Raw genomic sequence first — 17,777 nt, forward strand, 5'->3', positions numbered from 1 at the left:
TGTGGGCGCAGGGGCCCAAGGACTTGGGACCATCTTCTACTGCTTCCCTAGGCCATAGCAGAGAGCTGGATCAGAAGTCAGGCAGCTGGTACATGAAGCAATGCCCATATGGGATGCCAGCACTGCAGGCGGTGGCTTTATGCACTGCGCCACAATGCCGACCCCTGGTAACCACAATTCTACCCTCTATTTCTATGCAATCAATTTTTGTTATGTGTCAGTCAGAAATAAAGCTTTAAAAGATGAGGAAGCTCTCTATGTTCTAATAGGTCTGAAGTGTAAGCTCTTTTTTTTTTTTTGGCAGGCAGAGTTAGACAGCAAGAGAGAGAGACAGAGACAGAAAGGTCTTCCTTTTCTGTTGATTCAACCCCCAAATGGCAGCTACAGCTGGTGTGCTGTGCCGATCTAAAGCCAGGAGCCAGGCGCTTCCCCCTGGTCTCCCATGTGGATGCAGGGCCCAAGCACCTGGGCCATCCTCCACTGCACTCCCAGGCCACAGCAGAGAGCTGGACTGGAGGAGGAACAACCGGGAGAGAATCCAGCACCCCAACCAGGACTAGAACCTGGTGTGCTGGCGCTGCAGGCAGAGGATTAGCCTATTGAGCCACGGCGCTGGTCATAAAGCTCTTTTAAAAAAGTAAATAAAATATTACCTTTGAGGTTAAAAATGGGAAGAGACAATTTATGTTCGTATTTATATAAAGAGGAATTAAGGAAAATATTCTAGAAACTAAAAAACTGACGATTGGGGAGATGGACAAAGGGAAGAAACTTGGAAGAAAGGACTTTTGTAGTATATAATTTTTGTAAGTTTTTGTTACTATAGCATAGTAATATATTACATACCCAAAAACAAAATTCAAATTAGGTTATGAAAGAAAAAAAAGAAGAAAACAGGGGGAAAAGAAATTGTTAAAAAGGTCAACATTAGAAGGTATAAAAAGAAATATAAACTATAGGCAGCATACTGATTAATTCAGCAAAAAAGAACTACAGATGTGGATACTCAAGAACACAGGCCTGACCCATGAGTTTCCTCACCCTTACCAATGTAGCAGCTCTGGTGCTGTCCTGAAGAAGCACTGAACAGAAATCAGAAATAAAAGTCACGAGGGAAATATTCATAGAAGGAAAATAAGACTTCTTTGAGATAATCATAGAGCATGAGACTAAATAAATCCCATTGCTATTTACTAACTGTACATCCTTGGGTAAGTTAACCCGGGGGTGGGTGCTTGTGGTGCAGTAGTTAAGCCACCACTTGTGATACCTGCATCCCATACGATAGTGCCTGGGTTCAAGTCCCATCTCCATAACTGATCCAGCTCCCTGCTAATGCACACCCTGGAGGCAGCAGGTGGTGGTTCAAGTGCTTGGGTCCCTGCCACCCATGTGAGAGACTCAGATGGAGTTCATGGCTCTTGGTTTTGGCCTGACCCATTCCTGGCTGTTGTGGGCATTTGAGAAATTAACCAGCGGATGGAAGGTGTGTGCGCGCTCTCTCTCTCTGCCTTTCAAATGAATAATTTTTTTAAATTTTAAAAGTTACTTAATTCCTACTAGTCTTAGTTCTCTCAAATTGTTATTAAAATACATTTTAGAAAAATAAATGATCAAAGCATGAAAATTAATTTAAACTCCCATTACTGTACTAACATACTGAATTTTAGGTCACAGGGAAAAGCACTTTACTTGGAACACCACACTCTATTCATTCTAAAAAACTGATGATATATTTTTTCCATGAGAAGGGAGGTATTTGGGAGGATGGTAGGGAGTAAGGGAAGAGGCAGAGAAATACACATAGGATGCAGGGAGGGGGGTTGTTCTCTCTACCTGAAAGGAGAACATTTATTCTACTAATCCCAGCATACATCATAGGCCATCTGCTTTCAACCTGTTTGCCATTTTTTTTTCTTTAACTTACTGGGCTATCCTCTCCTCTTCTGTCCAAAGCATAAAGATCTGTTAAGGATTTACACAAGCTCCAGCTACCTGATACTTCCATAGTTTTACACAAACATCCTAAATTCTTTCACTTCCGAAATGAATTTCTCATACAGTTTTTTAACTGTGTAGACATGAGAGCTTTTCTCCTGCCACAAATTCTAAGAAATTTAAAAGCCAGGATTATCTCTTGCATATTTTTATACAAGGGGTCTCCAAAAAGTTCATGGAAAATGAGTCCTATGAGAAAAAAAAAAAAAAACACGCATGAATTCTAAAGGTTTGTGTAGCAAAGTGTGCTTCTCTCTTAGTTCCATTTTTCATGAAATTTTCAAGAGCCCTCATGTCTTGAAAGATGACATAAAGATAGGTCCTAGTCAGTTGAGAAAAATCGATCAGGACCATAACAGAGTGCTGAAGCCCCTCAGGATGACAGCTCAAGCATCCTAACCTTTGTCTGGCACTGCACCTTCACCCCTCCCCCGAGGGCCCTGGGAAGGGCATTTCCTGGCTGAGCAGGAATGTACTTGACGTTTCAGGAAACACTGACCTTCCAGGACGTGGCTGTGGACTTCACCAGGGAAGAGTGGGACCAGCTGCACCCGACTCAGAAGCACCTCTACCGAGACGTGATGTTGGAAAACTACCAGAACCTGGTCGCACTTGGTAAGGACTGTGTCCCTGGGAAACTGGGTGTACGTGTTTGCTTAGGTAGTAAAAGCCTCCAGAGCTTCTGTGAATATAATTTAGGCCATGACAGAAGAATGCTAATTGGCTTTGGAGGCAGAAACCTGTCTCCTGCTCTTTCATCTCAGGTGAAAGGTCTTGACTTGGTTGAGGGTGAGATGGGCCGCTTTGTTTTGCTGCCTCTGAAGCCTCTCCCTAAGATTAAAAAGGATGGAAACCAGTTCTGAAAGAGGCTTTTGTTCCCACTGTAAACTCTTAAGGCATGCATTTTCCTGTGAATAGGACATCAACTTTATAAGCCGGAGGTGCTCGTCCAGTTGGAGCACGAGGAGCCGCAGACAACAGAAGCCAGCCCACTGAACACGCTTCCAGGTGAGAAGCAGGCCATTGGCTACTCTGTGAGGGAAAATAGCCACTCCTTTCTCTCTTTTTTTCCTTTTTTTGAAAGTCAGAGAGAGAGGGAGAGACAGAGAGCTCTTCCATCACCACTGGTTCACTTCCCAAATGGCCCCAATGGCCAGGGCTGGGTCAGACTGAAGTCAGGAGCTCCAGACGGGTCTCCCACAAGGTTGGCAGGAACCCAAATAATTGACCATCTTCTGCTGCTTCTCCAGGTGCATTAGCAGGGAGCTGGATTGGAAGCCGAGCATCAGGAACTTGAATCGGCACTCTGATACGGCATTCAGCATCACAGGCGGGGTCAGTGCCTGTGTAGTGTGTTAAGACACCACCTGCAGTGCCAGCATCCCATATGGGTGCCAGTTCAAGTCCCAGCTGCTCCACTTCTGATCCAGCTCTCTGCTGATGTGCCTGGGAAGGCAGCTGAAGATGGCTCAAGTGCTTGGGCCTCTGCACCCATATGGAAGACCCAGAGGAAACTCCTGGCTCCTGGCTGGCCTCTAGCTTCAGTTTGGCTCAGTTCCAGCTATTGTGGCTATTTGAGGAGTGCACCAGTGGATAGAAGATCTCTCTCTCTCTCTCTCTTTCTCTCTCTCTCTCTGTCTTCCTCTATCTTTGTAACTATGCCTTTCAAATATAATAAATAAATATTTTTTAAAAAAGATTTGTTTTGCTCATAGTTTTGGAGATTCAAGTCCAAGATCAGGAAAGCCTCCTTGATTTGGCCTGTGATGTAACCAGTGAATAACATTGGCAGAGAACATGTAGAGATGGGCCCACATGGCAAACCAAGAAGAGAAAGCTGCTGGATCCAGCTCAGGCTATTGTAACCAATCCTCTTGTGAGAACTGCCTTTTCAGGGCACAAACAATAACTTAAGGATCTCCCACTAGGCTCACCTCCTAAACATATTAGTTGTTTTGTTTCCACCCCATAATTACCATTAATTAATACTTTTATGTTCAAAGCCTTGCATTCAGGGGCCAAATTATCCTATCCACAGCCATGACATCTTAACATGATGGGTAGCAAAATGAAGAGAGATGGAATTGTATGCATCACTTACTCCTTAAATCAAGATAAACTCCAAAGGGATCAGAGAGATTTTAAGTATAAAACATAGACCCATAAGAAATCTGGAAGAAAATGGGAGAGAAATACTTTATAACCTGAAGTGGGGGAGTTGTTTTTTCACTATCATTCAAAACTTAGAAACCATGAAAGAAAAGACTCATACATTCAACACACAGAAATATGAAAATTATACATAGTGTAAAATAATAAAATGAAAAGATAAATAACAATGGAGGAAAATGTTTGTAACTTAGATGAAGAGGGTTAATCTCCCACTAATGTATATAAAATCTTCATCTAAATCAAGAAGAGACCAAGAATGAATAAAAATAAATAAATAAATAAGCAAACAGGGGCTGGCATTGTGATACAGCAAGTTAAGCTGCTGCTTGCAACACCAACATCCCGTATAAGTGCTGATTGGAGCCCCAGCTGCTCCACTTACAGTCCAACTCCCTGCTAATGCCCCTTGGAAAGCAGTGGAAAATGGCTTCATTGGTTGGGCCCCTGTTACCCACATGGGAGACCTAAATGGAGTTACAGGCTCCTGGCTTTAGTCTGGCCGAGCCCTGATTAATGCAGCCATTTGGCAAGTGAACCAACAGATGGAAGATCTGTGTGTGTGTGTGTCTCCCTCTATATATAACTTTTTTATTTATTTACTTGTTTATTTTTTTAAGGAATACAGATTTCATAGATACAACTTTAGGAATATAGTTATTCTTCCCACAGTACCCAACCTCCCACCCCTCTTCTTCCTTCCTCTCCCATTTCCAGTCCCATTCTCCATTAAGATTCATTTTCAATTAACTTTGTACACAGAAGATATACTAAGTAAAGATTTCAACAATTTGCATACACACACACACACAAAATGTTTGAGAACTAGTTTTACAGTTAACTCTCAGGGCCGGCGCTGTGGCTCAATACGCTAATCCTCCGCCTGTGGCGCTGGCACACTGGATTCTAGTCCCGGTCAGGGCGCCAGATTCTGTCCCAGTTGCTCCTCTTCCAGTCCAGCTCTCTGCTGTGGCCTGGGAGTGCAGTGGAGGATAGCCCAAGTGCTTGGGCCCTGCACCCTCATGGGAGACCAGGAGAAGCACCTGGCTCCTGGCTTCGGATCAGCACGGTGCGCCTGCTGCAGCGCGCCAGCCACAGCAGCCACTGGGGGGGTGAACCAACGGAAAAAGGAAGACCTTTCTCTCTGTCTCTCTCTCTCTCTCTCACTGTCCACTCTGTCTGTCAAAAAAAAAAAAAAAGTTAACTATCACAACTCATTGAGGAGAGAGGTCCTGCATGGAGAGTTAGTGCACAGTGACTTCTGTTGTTAATTTAACAGTTAACACTCTTATATATAATGTCAGTGACCACCTGAGGCTCTTGACATGAGCTGCCTAGTCTATGGAAGCCTTTAGAATCTACAAACTCCATCAGTATTTAGACAAGGCCATAAGCAAAGTGGAAGTTCTCCCTTCAGAGAAAAGGACATCTTTCTTCGATGGCCACTTCTTTCCACTGGGTTCTCACTCACAGAGAGCCTTCATGTAGAACTTTTTTGCCACAGTGTCATGGTTTTCCATGCCTGAAATGCTCTCATGGGCTTTTCAGCCAGACCAGGAAGCTTTAAGGGCTGACTCTGAGGTCAGAGTGTTCATTAAAGTAATTGTCATTCTATGAGTCTGCCATGTGGACTGCTTTCCATGTTGGAACATTCTCTCCTTTTTAATTCTGTCTATTAGTATTACCAGACCATTGATCCTATTTGTATGATCCCTTTAACACTTATTCACAAGAATATGTTCACTTTAACACTTAATTTGATCACTTTAACACTTAAGATGGTATTTTTGCCACCCTGCTTAATGGGATTTGGGGGTCCCATGGCAAGTTTTTAAACTGTAGCCTTAGAAATAAGTTTGTAGGAATGTATGCAGAACTATACAGTTTTATAATTACAAACTTCCTCTTTCCTCTCTTATTCCCACTCTTTACTGAGATCCAACCTCAATTGACTTTATTATTATTATTTTTTTTTTTTGACAGGCAGAGTGGACAGTGAGAGAGAGAGAGAAACAGAGAGAAAGGTCTTCCTTTGCTGTTGGTTCACCCTCCAATGGCCGCCATGGCCAGTGCACTGTGGCCGGCACAGCACGCTGATCCGAAGGCAGGAGCCAGGTGCTTCCCTGGTCTCCCATAGGGTGCAGGGCCCAAGCACTTGGCCATCCTCCACTGCACTCCCGGGCCATAGCAGAGAGCTGGCCTGGAAGAGGGGCAACCGGGACAGAATCCAGCGCCCTGACCAAGACTAGAACCCTGTGTGCTGGTGCCACTAGGCGGAGGATTAGCCTGTTGAGCCATGGCGCCGGCCTCAATTGACTTTATACACATATGTTTAACTCTATGTTAAGTAAAGAGTTCAACAAATAGCATGTGGGGAAAAAAAATTCGAAACTGTTCCTCAACAGTCAAGACAAGGGCAGCTCAAGTCATCCCATCTGGAAGTGTCAATTTCACTTCTACAGATTTCATTTTAGGTGCTCTATTCTCACAGATCAGGGAGAACATATGGTATTTGTCCCTTTGGGATTGGCTTATGTCACTAAGTTTCCCCAGTGTTCTCTAATAATTTGATGGTGTTGGGTTGTAGATTTAGATCTTTAATCCATTTTGAGTGGATTTTTGTGTAAGGTGTAAGGTAGGGATCTTACTTCATACTTATTTCACTAAGTATGATGTTTTCCAGATTCATGCATTTTGTTGCAAATGACTGGATTTCATTTTATTAACTGCTATGTGGTATTCTATAATGTGCATATCCCGTAATTTATCCAGTCTTCGATTGATAGTTTGACTTCCTCCTTTCCAATTTGTATCCTTTTGATTTATTCTTCTTGCCTAATGGATCTGGCTAAAACTTGCAGCATTATATGAAATAGCAATGGGGAGAGTGGGCATCCTTGTCTGGTATCACATCTCAGTGGGAATGTTTCCAACTTTCCCCCATTCAATAGGAGCTGGCCATGGGTTTGTCATAAATTGCCTTGATTGTGTTGAGGAGTGTTCCTTCTATATACAATTTGCTTAAAGTTTTCACCTCTCTCTATAACTTGCCTTTCAAATAAATAAATAAATCTTTTTAGAAAATACACAAACGGTATGAACAGTTCTTAGATAAAGGAATACAAGTAGTTTTAACAAATGAAAAAATGTTCACTGTCACTCGTGAAAAAAGAGAAATTAGCTTTTCTTGCTTATGAGATTAGCAAAAAGTCCAAAAGTTTGACAACACACACTTTGGATGAATCCCTGGGAATAAAGCATTCTCATACCTTGTGGGATAAGATGAACCATCAGTAAGCACAAAAGTACCCTAGAATAATTAAGAGGCTCCCTTTCTAGATGCCTTGTTTGGCATTGTAGACTCTGAATAAACAAAAATACAGTCTAGGGTCACACGTTTTTGTAAACATTTCATCAAAATATAGCAAAAGGGGCCACCATTGTGGTGTAGGGAGTAAAGCCACCACCTGTGATGCTGGCATCCCATGTGGGTGCCGGTTTGAGTCAAAGGCTGCTCTACTTCCAATCCAGCTCCTTGCTAATGCACCTGGAAAAGCAGCAGAAGATGGTCCAAGTCCTTGGGACCCTGTACCTGCATGGAAGACCCGGATGAAGTTCCTGGGCTCCCGGCTTCGGCCTGGCCCAGCTCCAGCGGCCATCTGGGGAGTGAATCAGGAGATGGAAGCTAGATCTTGCTCTAGGTCTCCCTTTCTGTATATAACTCTGCCTTTCAAATAACTAAAAATAAGTCTGAAAAAAAGAAACAAAGATAGCTACACTTGTTCTTTTACATATTGTCTATGGCTTTCCCCACACTACAATGGCAGAGTTGAGTAATTGCAACAGAAACCACATGGCCCACAAAGCTTAAAATATTGGCCGGTACCGCGGCTCACTAGGCTAATCCTCCGCCTAGCGGCGCCGGCACCCCAGGTTCTAGTCCCGGTCAGGGCGCCGGATTCTGTCCCGGTTGCCCCTCTTCCAGGCCAGCCCTCTGCTGTGGCCAGGGAGTGCAGTGGAGGATGGCCCAGGTGCTTGGGCCCTGCACCCCATGGGAGACCAGGAAAAGCACCTGGCTCCTGGCTCCTGCCATCGGATCAGCGCGGTGCGCCAGCCGCAGCGCGCCGGCCGTGGCGGCCATTGGAGGGTGAACCAACAGCAAAAGGAAGACCTTTCTCTCTGTCTCTCTCTCTCACTGTCCACTCTGCCTGTCAAAAAAAAATAAAATAAAAAAAATTTACTGTAAAATCTTGCCAGGTCCCCTACTAAGAAGCAATAGTTTTAATTCTTGTTGCTGACTATTTTCATTAAGAAATGCATTTTATCTTAACCCATAAAATCTATATAATCTGTAAAATAGAAACCAACATTTTTCCAAACAATATTTAGCCTTATCAGTAATAGCTGATGAGCTTTGCTTATTTTATACTCTTTTTTTTTAGCCATTCTGTTTTTTAATTTAATTTAATTTAATTTTTGACAGGCAGAGTTAGACAGTGAGAGAGAGAGACAGAGAGGTCTTCCTTTTTTCATTGGTTCACCCCCAAAATGGCTACTACAACCGGCGCGCTGTGCCAATCTGAAGCCAGGAGCCAGGTGCTTCCTCCTGGTCTCCCATGCAGGTGCAGAGCCCAAGCACTTGGGCCATCCTCCACTGCCTTCCCAGGCCACAGCAGAGAGCTGGACTGGAAGAGGAACAACTGGGACAGAATCCAGTGCCCCAACCGGGACTAGAACCTGGGGTGCCGGTGCCACAGACAGAGGATTAGCCTAGTGAGCCACAGCGCCGGCCAGCCATTCTGTTTAATGTAAGTTTGCAGAGCCTTTTAAGAGAACTATTTGGCAATCAAACTAAAAATGAACCATAATGAAGAAGGGGATGGGAGAGGGAGAGGGAGGTGAGATGGGAGTCAGGATGGGAGATGGGTATGGTAGAAATAACCACTATATTCTTAAAGTTGTACATATGAAAAATGCATTCATTAAATAAAAACTTTAAAAAAAGAGAACTATTTGACAGAACCTATCAAAATGTTTAGTATTCAAATCCTGTGACTTTCTGTCTTGAGTTTCTGCCTACCAAATGAAAATCAAAACCCAGTATAAATCACAGCACACGTTTTAAGTTAATAAGAGAGAACTAAAAATCTCATTATTTGCAAGCAGAAAGGATAAATATCTTTTTAAATATTTGTTTCCCTCAGCCTTCCTTCTTCCTTTTCTGTTTTCTTCCTTCTACCTTCTGAACAATTCAATTCAAAGGCACCAGGTGGTGCTGAGCAGGGTGAATTTCTACTTAATGACGTGGGCCTTAGTGCAAAAGATTCTGCATTTGCCCAGTGACATCACAGCGTGCTCAGACTGACCAAGGGGATCTGTGTGTCTCAAAGGTATCCGTCCTTAGATATAAAAGAAGTCAAAGTGCCCCCAGAAGCTTAATTTTGTTAAAGAACCTTCCCTGTAACATTGATCCCGGGAATATGGAGTGAGTGGGGGCAGGTAATGGGCAAATATAATAACCACAGAGAGCCTACAGTACTCTATGCAAATCCCCTGGTTTTCTTCATTTAGAGTCCTCAGGCCTGCGCAACAGTAATGGTGGCCTGATGGAGCCCTGTCGTAAGCTGGAGAGCCTTAGTCTGTCTCTGTGACACAGATACCACATTCACTTCATTTGTGGCTTCAGCAGAAGTTAGACTCCATGGCATTCTCTTGGTGTGGGCAGGGAAGTATGCATGAGGTTGATGAATGAGAAGCCTTTCTTTCTTTCACTTGCTACATTCTTCACTGTCTCAAGGCTGGACACAAAAATCTTAAATATATGACATAATTGGAAGCACACCTTCTAATGTGTTAAATTTTTTTACATTATGAAAATGTGCTGAAGATTTAAATATTTTTAAGTAGAAAAATATAAGTATACTTCCTTTGCTGTTTTTCTTTTTACAATAATGATGTGTGCATATCATGGAAAAGTAAATACTATACCATCCATAATACATCCCTCCCAGACACAATTCAGTCCTCTTCAGTACATGTGGATATACTTAACACATACTTAACACAAATGAGATTATTCTATACGGAAAGCCTTAGGGTCTACTTTTCCACCCACAATTTTATGTATGAATTTGGTGTAGTCAAAGAAAAGGAACACCTTGTTGATTACATAGCCTGATTTTATTGAGCATACTTTAAAAGAGATAGGACTACAGGATTTGTGTGTATGTGTGCCATGCATGTGCATGTGTGTGTGTGTAGTGACTTAGGAAGAATAATTTGGTTTTATTATGCTGAATAGTAAAAATGAAAGAAGAATGTTGAGTGGTTAAGATATCCTTAAAAGGAGGTCCTAAACCTTTTTTGAATCTCGGATTCCTTTGACAGTCTCATGAAAGATATGGTTCTCTCTGAATAAAAATACATGTACTTGTTTAGTTTCGGCAGATGAACAGGTCCTCAGAATCCCAAAATATTTACAGCCCATAAATGTATGGAAAGATGCACATGCAAATTCAAAATTGATTAAACATTGAAACATTGATGAGGCACCACTTTTCACCATCCAGATTGTTAAAACCAGATATTGCCATATCACGTTATGTGAATGTAAATTTGCAGAGCCTTTTAAGAGAACTATTTGGAAATCAAACTAAAGATGAACCATAATGAAGAAGGAGATGGGAGAGGGAGAGGGAGGTGGGATGGGAGTGGGGGTGGGAGCATGGGTATGGGGGAAAGAGCCACTATATTCCTAAAGTTGTACGTATGAAAAATGCATTCATTAAATAAAATCTTAAATAAAAAAGAGAGAGAACTATTTGACAGAGCCTCTCAAAATGTTTAGTATTCAAACCCTGTGACTTTCTGTCTTAATGAAATATTAGCTTGGGTTCATAAGATGTTTAGATAAGGATGTTCATTGTATTGTGTAAAATACCACAATAAAAAACCACACCCTTTCAACAGTAGGAAAATCAATTTTTTTTCAAATAAGATATGCCCTTTTAAAAAGTGCTGAAAATTTAAATATTTTAAGTAGAAAATTATACTTCCTTTGCCATTTTTTCTTTTTACAGTAATGATGTCCTTTTAAAAGGATGAACTAAAAGTGAGTATTTAGTGCAGAAGTTAAAACATTGCTGGGAATGCCCACATCCCATCTTGAAGTGCCTGGGCCCAAGTCCTAGCTCCACAAGTAATTCTGCCTTCCTGCTAATATGCACCCTGGAAAGAGCAAATGATGGCTCAAGTGGCCCAGCCTTGACTTTTGTGGGTTTGTGGAGTGAACCAATGGATGGAAGACCTGTGTGTGTCTTTGCTGTTCAAATGAATGAAAACGAAATATTTTTAAAAGAATGAGATATATCTATGTGTTCTCATTTAGAAAGAATATTAAGTGGGACACAAAGTTACACAGGCTCTGTATATACTATCATCCCTGTTTTGCTTTAAAAGTAAATAAAGGCCGGCGCCGCGGCTCACTAGGCTAATCCTCCGCCTTGCGGCGCTAGCACACCGGGTTCTAGTCCCGGTAGGGGCACCGGATTCTGTCCCGGTTGCCCCTCTTCCAGGCCAGCTCTCTGCTGCGGCCTGGGAGTGCAGTGGAGGATGGCCCAAATGCTTGGGCCCTGCACCCCATGGGAGACCAGGAGAAGTACCTGGCTCCTGCCATCGGATCAGCGCGGTGCGCCGGCCGCAGAGCGCCGACCATGGTGGCCATTGGAGGGTGAACCAATGGCAGAGGAAGACCTTTCTCTCTGTCTCTCTCTCTCTCTCACTGTCCACTCTGCCTGTCAAAAAAAAAAAGTAAATAAGGTACTTTCATGTATATATTTTTGTGTCATAAGGAACGCTTCCTCTTTCCAAGTTGACAGAAGACATCTGTGGACTAAAGGAGATGTGGGGACCCCTCACCCATATCTCCATGAGCATAGGCAGTGGCCTCATGAATTGATTCCCCTCAGCCAGCCAGATCAGGGATTTAAAAACACTTCTAAGGGAGACTTTTGCAAGGAAATTGGAAAGAAGTCTCACAGGGGAGAACTATGTTGTGAGTCCTTAAATCTCTTGTAAAGAAAGAGATAGAAGGAAATGTAAGAGTTGAGTCAACTTAGAGTGATCAGATCACCACCACCCCTACCCCAACCCCTGCTACCACCAACCAGTTTTCCCATGACAGTTCCTAGCATAATTCTTAAAAGTAGCCCTATGTTTACTAGCATGCCCTAACTTAGACATAATTATACAAGTATGACTATCCAGCATCAAGGGTTCCATTCTGATAGCTTTGATTTTAAAACCCATGCATGGTTTCTTCATAGTATGCATTTTCTGTGTACATTTTGAAGACCCCTCATATGGATTTTTGGCATTTTTTGCACCAAATAAACTTACCTTTTAGTCCCATTTTCCACAGATTTGTTGAAGTACCCTTATGTTTCCTGTAGTTGAAAGACCAGGTGACAACCAGCCTCACATCTGAGAAAGCTAAACAGACTCTCACTCAGAAAGTTCAGGGGTCCAAGGACAGCTGACTAGTAAATACAGGGCTCTGGGAATAAGCCAGAAGAGGCTGCTGAGTTGGGCTTAGTCTGCAGTACCCAGATCCGTGGGAACAAGGTTTCATGGATGTTTCCCATGGATCACCCAGCATGATCCCATATCTTGTCCAGTAGAGTTCATGCCCATGATAGAAATGTATCTATGTTGATCATGAAAATGACAAGAGAGAAGGGAGTCCAGCGAGAACCTCCCAAGAAAGTTCCCAACAGTCCATTTTAACCACATGCCAAGCTTCGACTTTGGAACCACCCAGCCATATAAAAGCTGGCTTTTCTCTTAACCTCTCCCCCGGAGCCTCACACAACCCACAGCCCCCAACTCTTGTTAGATAAGAACTAAAACGCATTTGATGAGTGGGGAAGAAACGGGCTAGATAGTTCAATAGGGAAAAACAACAACAATAAAAGAGCAGAGGCAAGAAAGAAACTAACAGGGAGAGAGTGGAGTGAAGGAAGGGGTTAACAGGAAGCAAGTAGAGGGGGAGGCCATATGTGGGCAGGGAGAAGGAAGGAACTGACCCTTCTGTAACAAGTCCAGGGAGAGGAAGGAGTTCGTTTTGTAGTTTTGACTGCTACTTGACTGAACATTTTAATTACCAAATCGACTTAATGTAGCAGTAAGAGTACATGTTACTAAGAAGTAAGGGAAAACCTTGGGACCTGCTGAAATCTTCTAGAAGCTGGGGAAGAAAATTTAAAGAAGAGGTGGGAGACCAAAATGAAATTTTATTTTCATCAGAGTCTATAAGTCATGCTTGTTCAAAATACAATGTATGTTTGAGTGAAAATAGGGGCAACCAGACAAAATGGGCTCCCAGCTATTAGCAATGATTATTTGTAGGGGGAGGGGGGGATTCTTTCTTTATGCATTTCCATGTTATTTTAATATGTTATAAGCAAGTGTCAGCTTTATCATTTTAAACAAAAGATTAAAAACCAGAAGAAATACTTTTTAATAAACAAGGTGGGGCCCGGTGACATGGAGCAGGAGCTAGGCTGCCTCCTGTGATGCCAGCATCCCATATTGGAGCAGCAGTTCAAGTCCAAGCTGCTCTGTGTCAGATCCAGCTCCCTTGCTAATGCACCTGGGAAAGCAGCAGATGATGGTCCCAAGTACCTGGGCCCTTGCCACCCACATGGGAGACCTGGGTGGAATTCCAGGCTCCTGGCTGTGGCGCGGCCTAGCCCCAGCTGTTGTTGCCATTTGAGAAGTAATCATTATCATGCTCACTCGCTCGCTCTCTCTCTCTGTCTCTCTTTCTCCCTGTCTCTCTAACACACACACATACTTCCTTTTCAATAAATAAATAAATCTTTAAAAATGATAAAAGTAGCTAGCCTTAATAATAGAATACCCTCAAATGAAGTTTCTAAAGGCTTGAATTTGGACCTGCCTTTTCTGAGCCGATATTCCCCTAATATCTCCCACCTCAAAATGCAGGTCTGTCTCTGATGCCTCTCCTGTCCATCTCCATTCAACCCTGAGTACTCTTGCATGATCTCCTCTTTTCATGATCACTGGACATATTTTAAAATGTGCCCCCTTGTCCATGCTTCTCATCCTTTTATAGTCTTTGTCCAGGTTATGTGGCTGTATTTGAAAACTTTCAGTGCTACGTGTACCTTGTACACAACATTATCAGTTTCATTTGGTAATTCATTGTCTGACAGTTTGTTCTTTAAAGCAAAGAAAATACAGGAAAGTCTTTCTGTGTTCTGAATGTCTTTTAGATGAGAAGAACAGACCTGAAATCCAAAAGCCCACTCTAAACCAGAATATTTCTGATGAAAATCAAACCAATGACATGATAATGAAGAGACTAACAGGAGGCAGTTTCTGGTTTTCCATCTTAGGAGGATTCTGGGATTTTGATTACCAGTTGGAGTTTAATCAACAAAACCAGCAGAGACATTTGGGGCAAGTATCTTTCACCTACAAAAATATCCCTCAGGAGAGAAGCCTTGAATATAATAAACTTTCAGAAAGCTGTCGTCTGAACTCAGATCTTATTATGCTTCAAAGAATTCCTTCAATTAAAATACCCACCAATTCTGACACACAAGGAAATGGCATCAGACATAACACAGACTTGATTTACTACCAGGGAAACTACATAAGAGAGAACCCTTATGAATATAATGAGTGTGGAAAAATCTTCAATCAGCACATTCTTCTTACTAATCGTCCTCATACAGGAGAGAAGCCCAGAGATTGTGGAAAGGCCCTCAGCCACAGTTCATCTCTTACCCAACCTCAGGTATTCCTCACAGGAGAGAAACCCTACAAGTGTGATGAATGTGGGAAAAGATTCAGCCAGAGAATACATCTTACTCAACATCAGAGAATTCACACCGGAGAAAAGCCTTTCACGTGCAGTGAATGTGGGAAAGCCTTCCGCCAGCATTCATCCTTTACTCAACACTTGAGAATTCACACTGGAGAGAAGCCCTACAAATGTGACCAGTGTGGCAAAGCCTTTAGCCGGATCACATCTCTCACCGAACATCACAGACTCCATACTGGAGAGAAGCCCTATGAATGTGCTTTTTGTAGGAAAGCCTTCAGCCAGAGGACACATCTGAATCAGCATGAGAGAACCCACACAGGAGAGAAACCCTATAAATGTAATGACTGTGGGAAAGCCTTTAGCCAGAGCGCACACCTTAATCAACACAGGAAAATCCATACTCGGGAAAAATGGGAACATAAATGTGAGAAAACATTAAACAGTCCTTCACTTAGCACATAACACATGGTGGAGAAATCACACAAATATGTAATGTAGGACTTTTTTTTATCAGACCTCTTTATCCCATTTAGTATCAAATTATTCATGTCAAGAAAATTTAAAAATAAAATTTTAATACATATATACCAAATAAATACAGATCTCAAACTAGCAAGATATTACATTCCCAGGAGGGGCTATAAATAGCTAAAATAATTTATTTTATAAACCAGATTATATTAGAAGTCATTTCCAGATAGATATATAAAACCTTTTAAAGAAATAAACAGACGTCCAGCGCCGCGGCTCACTAGGCTAATCCTCTGCCTTGCGCTGCCGGCACACCGGGTTCTAGTCCCGGTCGGGGCACCGGATTCTGTCCCGGTTGCCCTTCTTCCAGGCCAGTTCTCTGCTGTGGCCCAGGAGTGCAGTGGAGGATGGCCCAAGTGCTTGGGCCCTGCACCCCATGGAAGACCAGGATAAGCATCTGGCTCCTGCCATCGGATCAGCGCGGTGCACCGGCTACAGCGCACTGGCCGCGGCGGCCATTGGAGGGTGAACCAACGGCAAAAGGAAGACCTTTCTCTCTGTCTCTCTCTCTCTCTCTCTCTCACTGTTCACCCTGCCTGTCAAAAGCAAAAAAAAAAAAAAAAAGTTCGGAAAAGTCTGCTATACCATTCTGTTATTTTAGCCTTAAATTTCCCTGTGGCAAACTGCTGTATTTACAGGTTTTGAATAGAGTTGGATTTTTTTCTTTTGTTTTGTTTTTTATAATGACCAGTGGCTAATAATCCGCATACCGACTTGGACCACTGTGGAAGATTTGAGATAGGGAACTGTACCAGATGGGGAGCTTTGGAGCCATATTGAGGCTAAGAATCAAGGCAAAGCATTACTGCCTCATAGAAACAACTAAGGAAGTAGTTTAATTGGCTTAATAATGTTATTTATTATAACATTTATGTAACACTTTTTTCCAATTTAATGTGGTTCAGTTTGATTTTGATGATTACTGCTTTGACAGAAGTCTTATTTTCCCGTTAGGAAGCATTATGAACAGAAACTGCCATAAGCTATATGCAGCTGCAAGTATGGAGATGCTTTTATATCTTGGCTTCCAGTTTTTTCTTGGAAGTTAAGGTAGGACACAGTTCCCTTGTTTTCTCATCTTTTTCTATTTTTTAAAAGATTTATTTATTTATTTAAAAGTCAGAGTAACACAGAAAGAGAGAAGGAGAGGCAGAGAGAGAGAGGTCTTCCATCCTCTGGTTCACTTCCCAATTGGCCGCAACTGCTGGAGCTGCAACAATCCGAAGGCAGGAGCCAAGAGCTTCTTCCAGGTCTCTCAGGCGAATGCAGGGGTCCAAGGACTTGGGCCATCTTCCACTGCTTTCCCAGGCCAGAGCAGAGAGCTGGATCCGAAGTGGAGCAGCCCGGACTCGAACTGGCATCCATATGGGATGCCAGCACTGCAGGCGGCAGCTTTACCCGCTACACCACAGCGCCAGCCCCTCATCTTTCTTCTAACCTATCTCTTAGCTTGAGACTTCCTGATTTTTCTCCCCTGCAAAAGATTTTGTAGGTCTTGAGTAAAAAGCTGAAGTGATTTAAAGACTCTTAAAACTAAAACACTAAACACCAAGAAAATAATGTAGCAGGTTTGTTTCATCACAGAAGTTAACCTTTTGGGGGCTGGCTTAGCCAGCAGGCATGCATATTAAAAAAGGGCAATGATTAATTATAATTGGTAGTGGTTTTCATCAAAGTTTAATTGTTCAGTTAAAAACAAAACAAAAAAGAAAAAATGTTTCATAAACGGTACCAAGGGCTCCAATATAAGACAATGTATCTCCATGCAGGTTAAAGACAAAAACAATGTGGAATTTTCGGAAGAGAATCAGTAGAATTTGTACAACCCAAGACAAGAAATGTCTGATGAACCACACCAGAGCTGCCCAAGAAGCTTCATCAATTCCTCACACATAGGAATAGTACATTAGAGTCCTATCATATGTTCCTTGGGATCATAAGTTGTTATATTTATGTTAATTGTAGAGTAAACTCACCATCATTTTGGTATGGATTCATTTGCATGTTATCCTTTGTTCTTTCAAATGTTCCAAAGTGTAAACCCTAAATATATTAATTATATCAAAATATGGTGCTTAGAGTAGGGAAGCCACAGAAGTAGCAGTCACTCAAACTCCAGTTTGTTATGGTAGTTCTATCTCAGAAGGCAAAACATTACTTTTTCACATCCAACCAGGTCTTACTGTCCTTTTAGGAGACATATTGATGCTAGATGTAATAACAAATG

General features: G+C 42.3%; 2 protein-coding genes across 4 annotated transcripts in view; one reads left to right on the forward strand and one right to left on the reverse strand.

The window, feature by feature from the left end:
• The window catches only part of SEPTIN14 (septin 14), a 95,268-nt gene extending 92,648 nt beyond the window's left edge, over positions 1–2,620 (reverse strand). Inside the window, exon 1 of the mRNA XM_070064745.1 lies at positions 2,498–2,620. The gene's annotated coding sequence lies outside the window, so the exon portion shown is untranslated. The remainder of the gene's footprint in view (positions 1–2,497) is intronic.
• The window catches only part of ZNF713 (zinc finger protein 713), a 30,568-nt gene extending 13,021 nt beyond the window's left edge, over positions 1–17,547 (forward strand). For all 3 annotated transcript variants that reach the window (XM_051836322.2, XM_051836323.2, XM_017338223.3), the window contains 3 exons: positions 2,487–2,613; positions 2,917–3,006; positions 14,463–17,547. In XM_051836322.2, coding sequence (XP_051692282.2) covers positions 2,487–2,613; positions 2,917–3,006; positions 14,463–15,481 — 1,236 coding nt within the window. In that variant the 3' untranslated portion in view covers positions 15,482–17,547. The remainder of the gene's footprint in view (positions 1–2,486; positions 2,614–2,916; positions 3,007–14,462) is intronic.
• The last annotated feature ends 230 nt before the right edge of the window (positions 17,548–17,777 follow it).

The sequence above is a fragment of the Oryctolagus cuniculus genome, chromosome 19, assembly GCF_964237555.1.
Source record: "Oryctolagus cuniculus chromosome 19, mOryCun1.1, whole genome shotgun sequence".
Classification (NCBI taxonomy): domain Eukaryota; kingdom Metazoa; phylum Chordata; class Mammalia; order Lagomorpha; family Leporidae; genus Oryctolagus; species Oryctolagus cuniculus.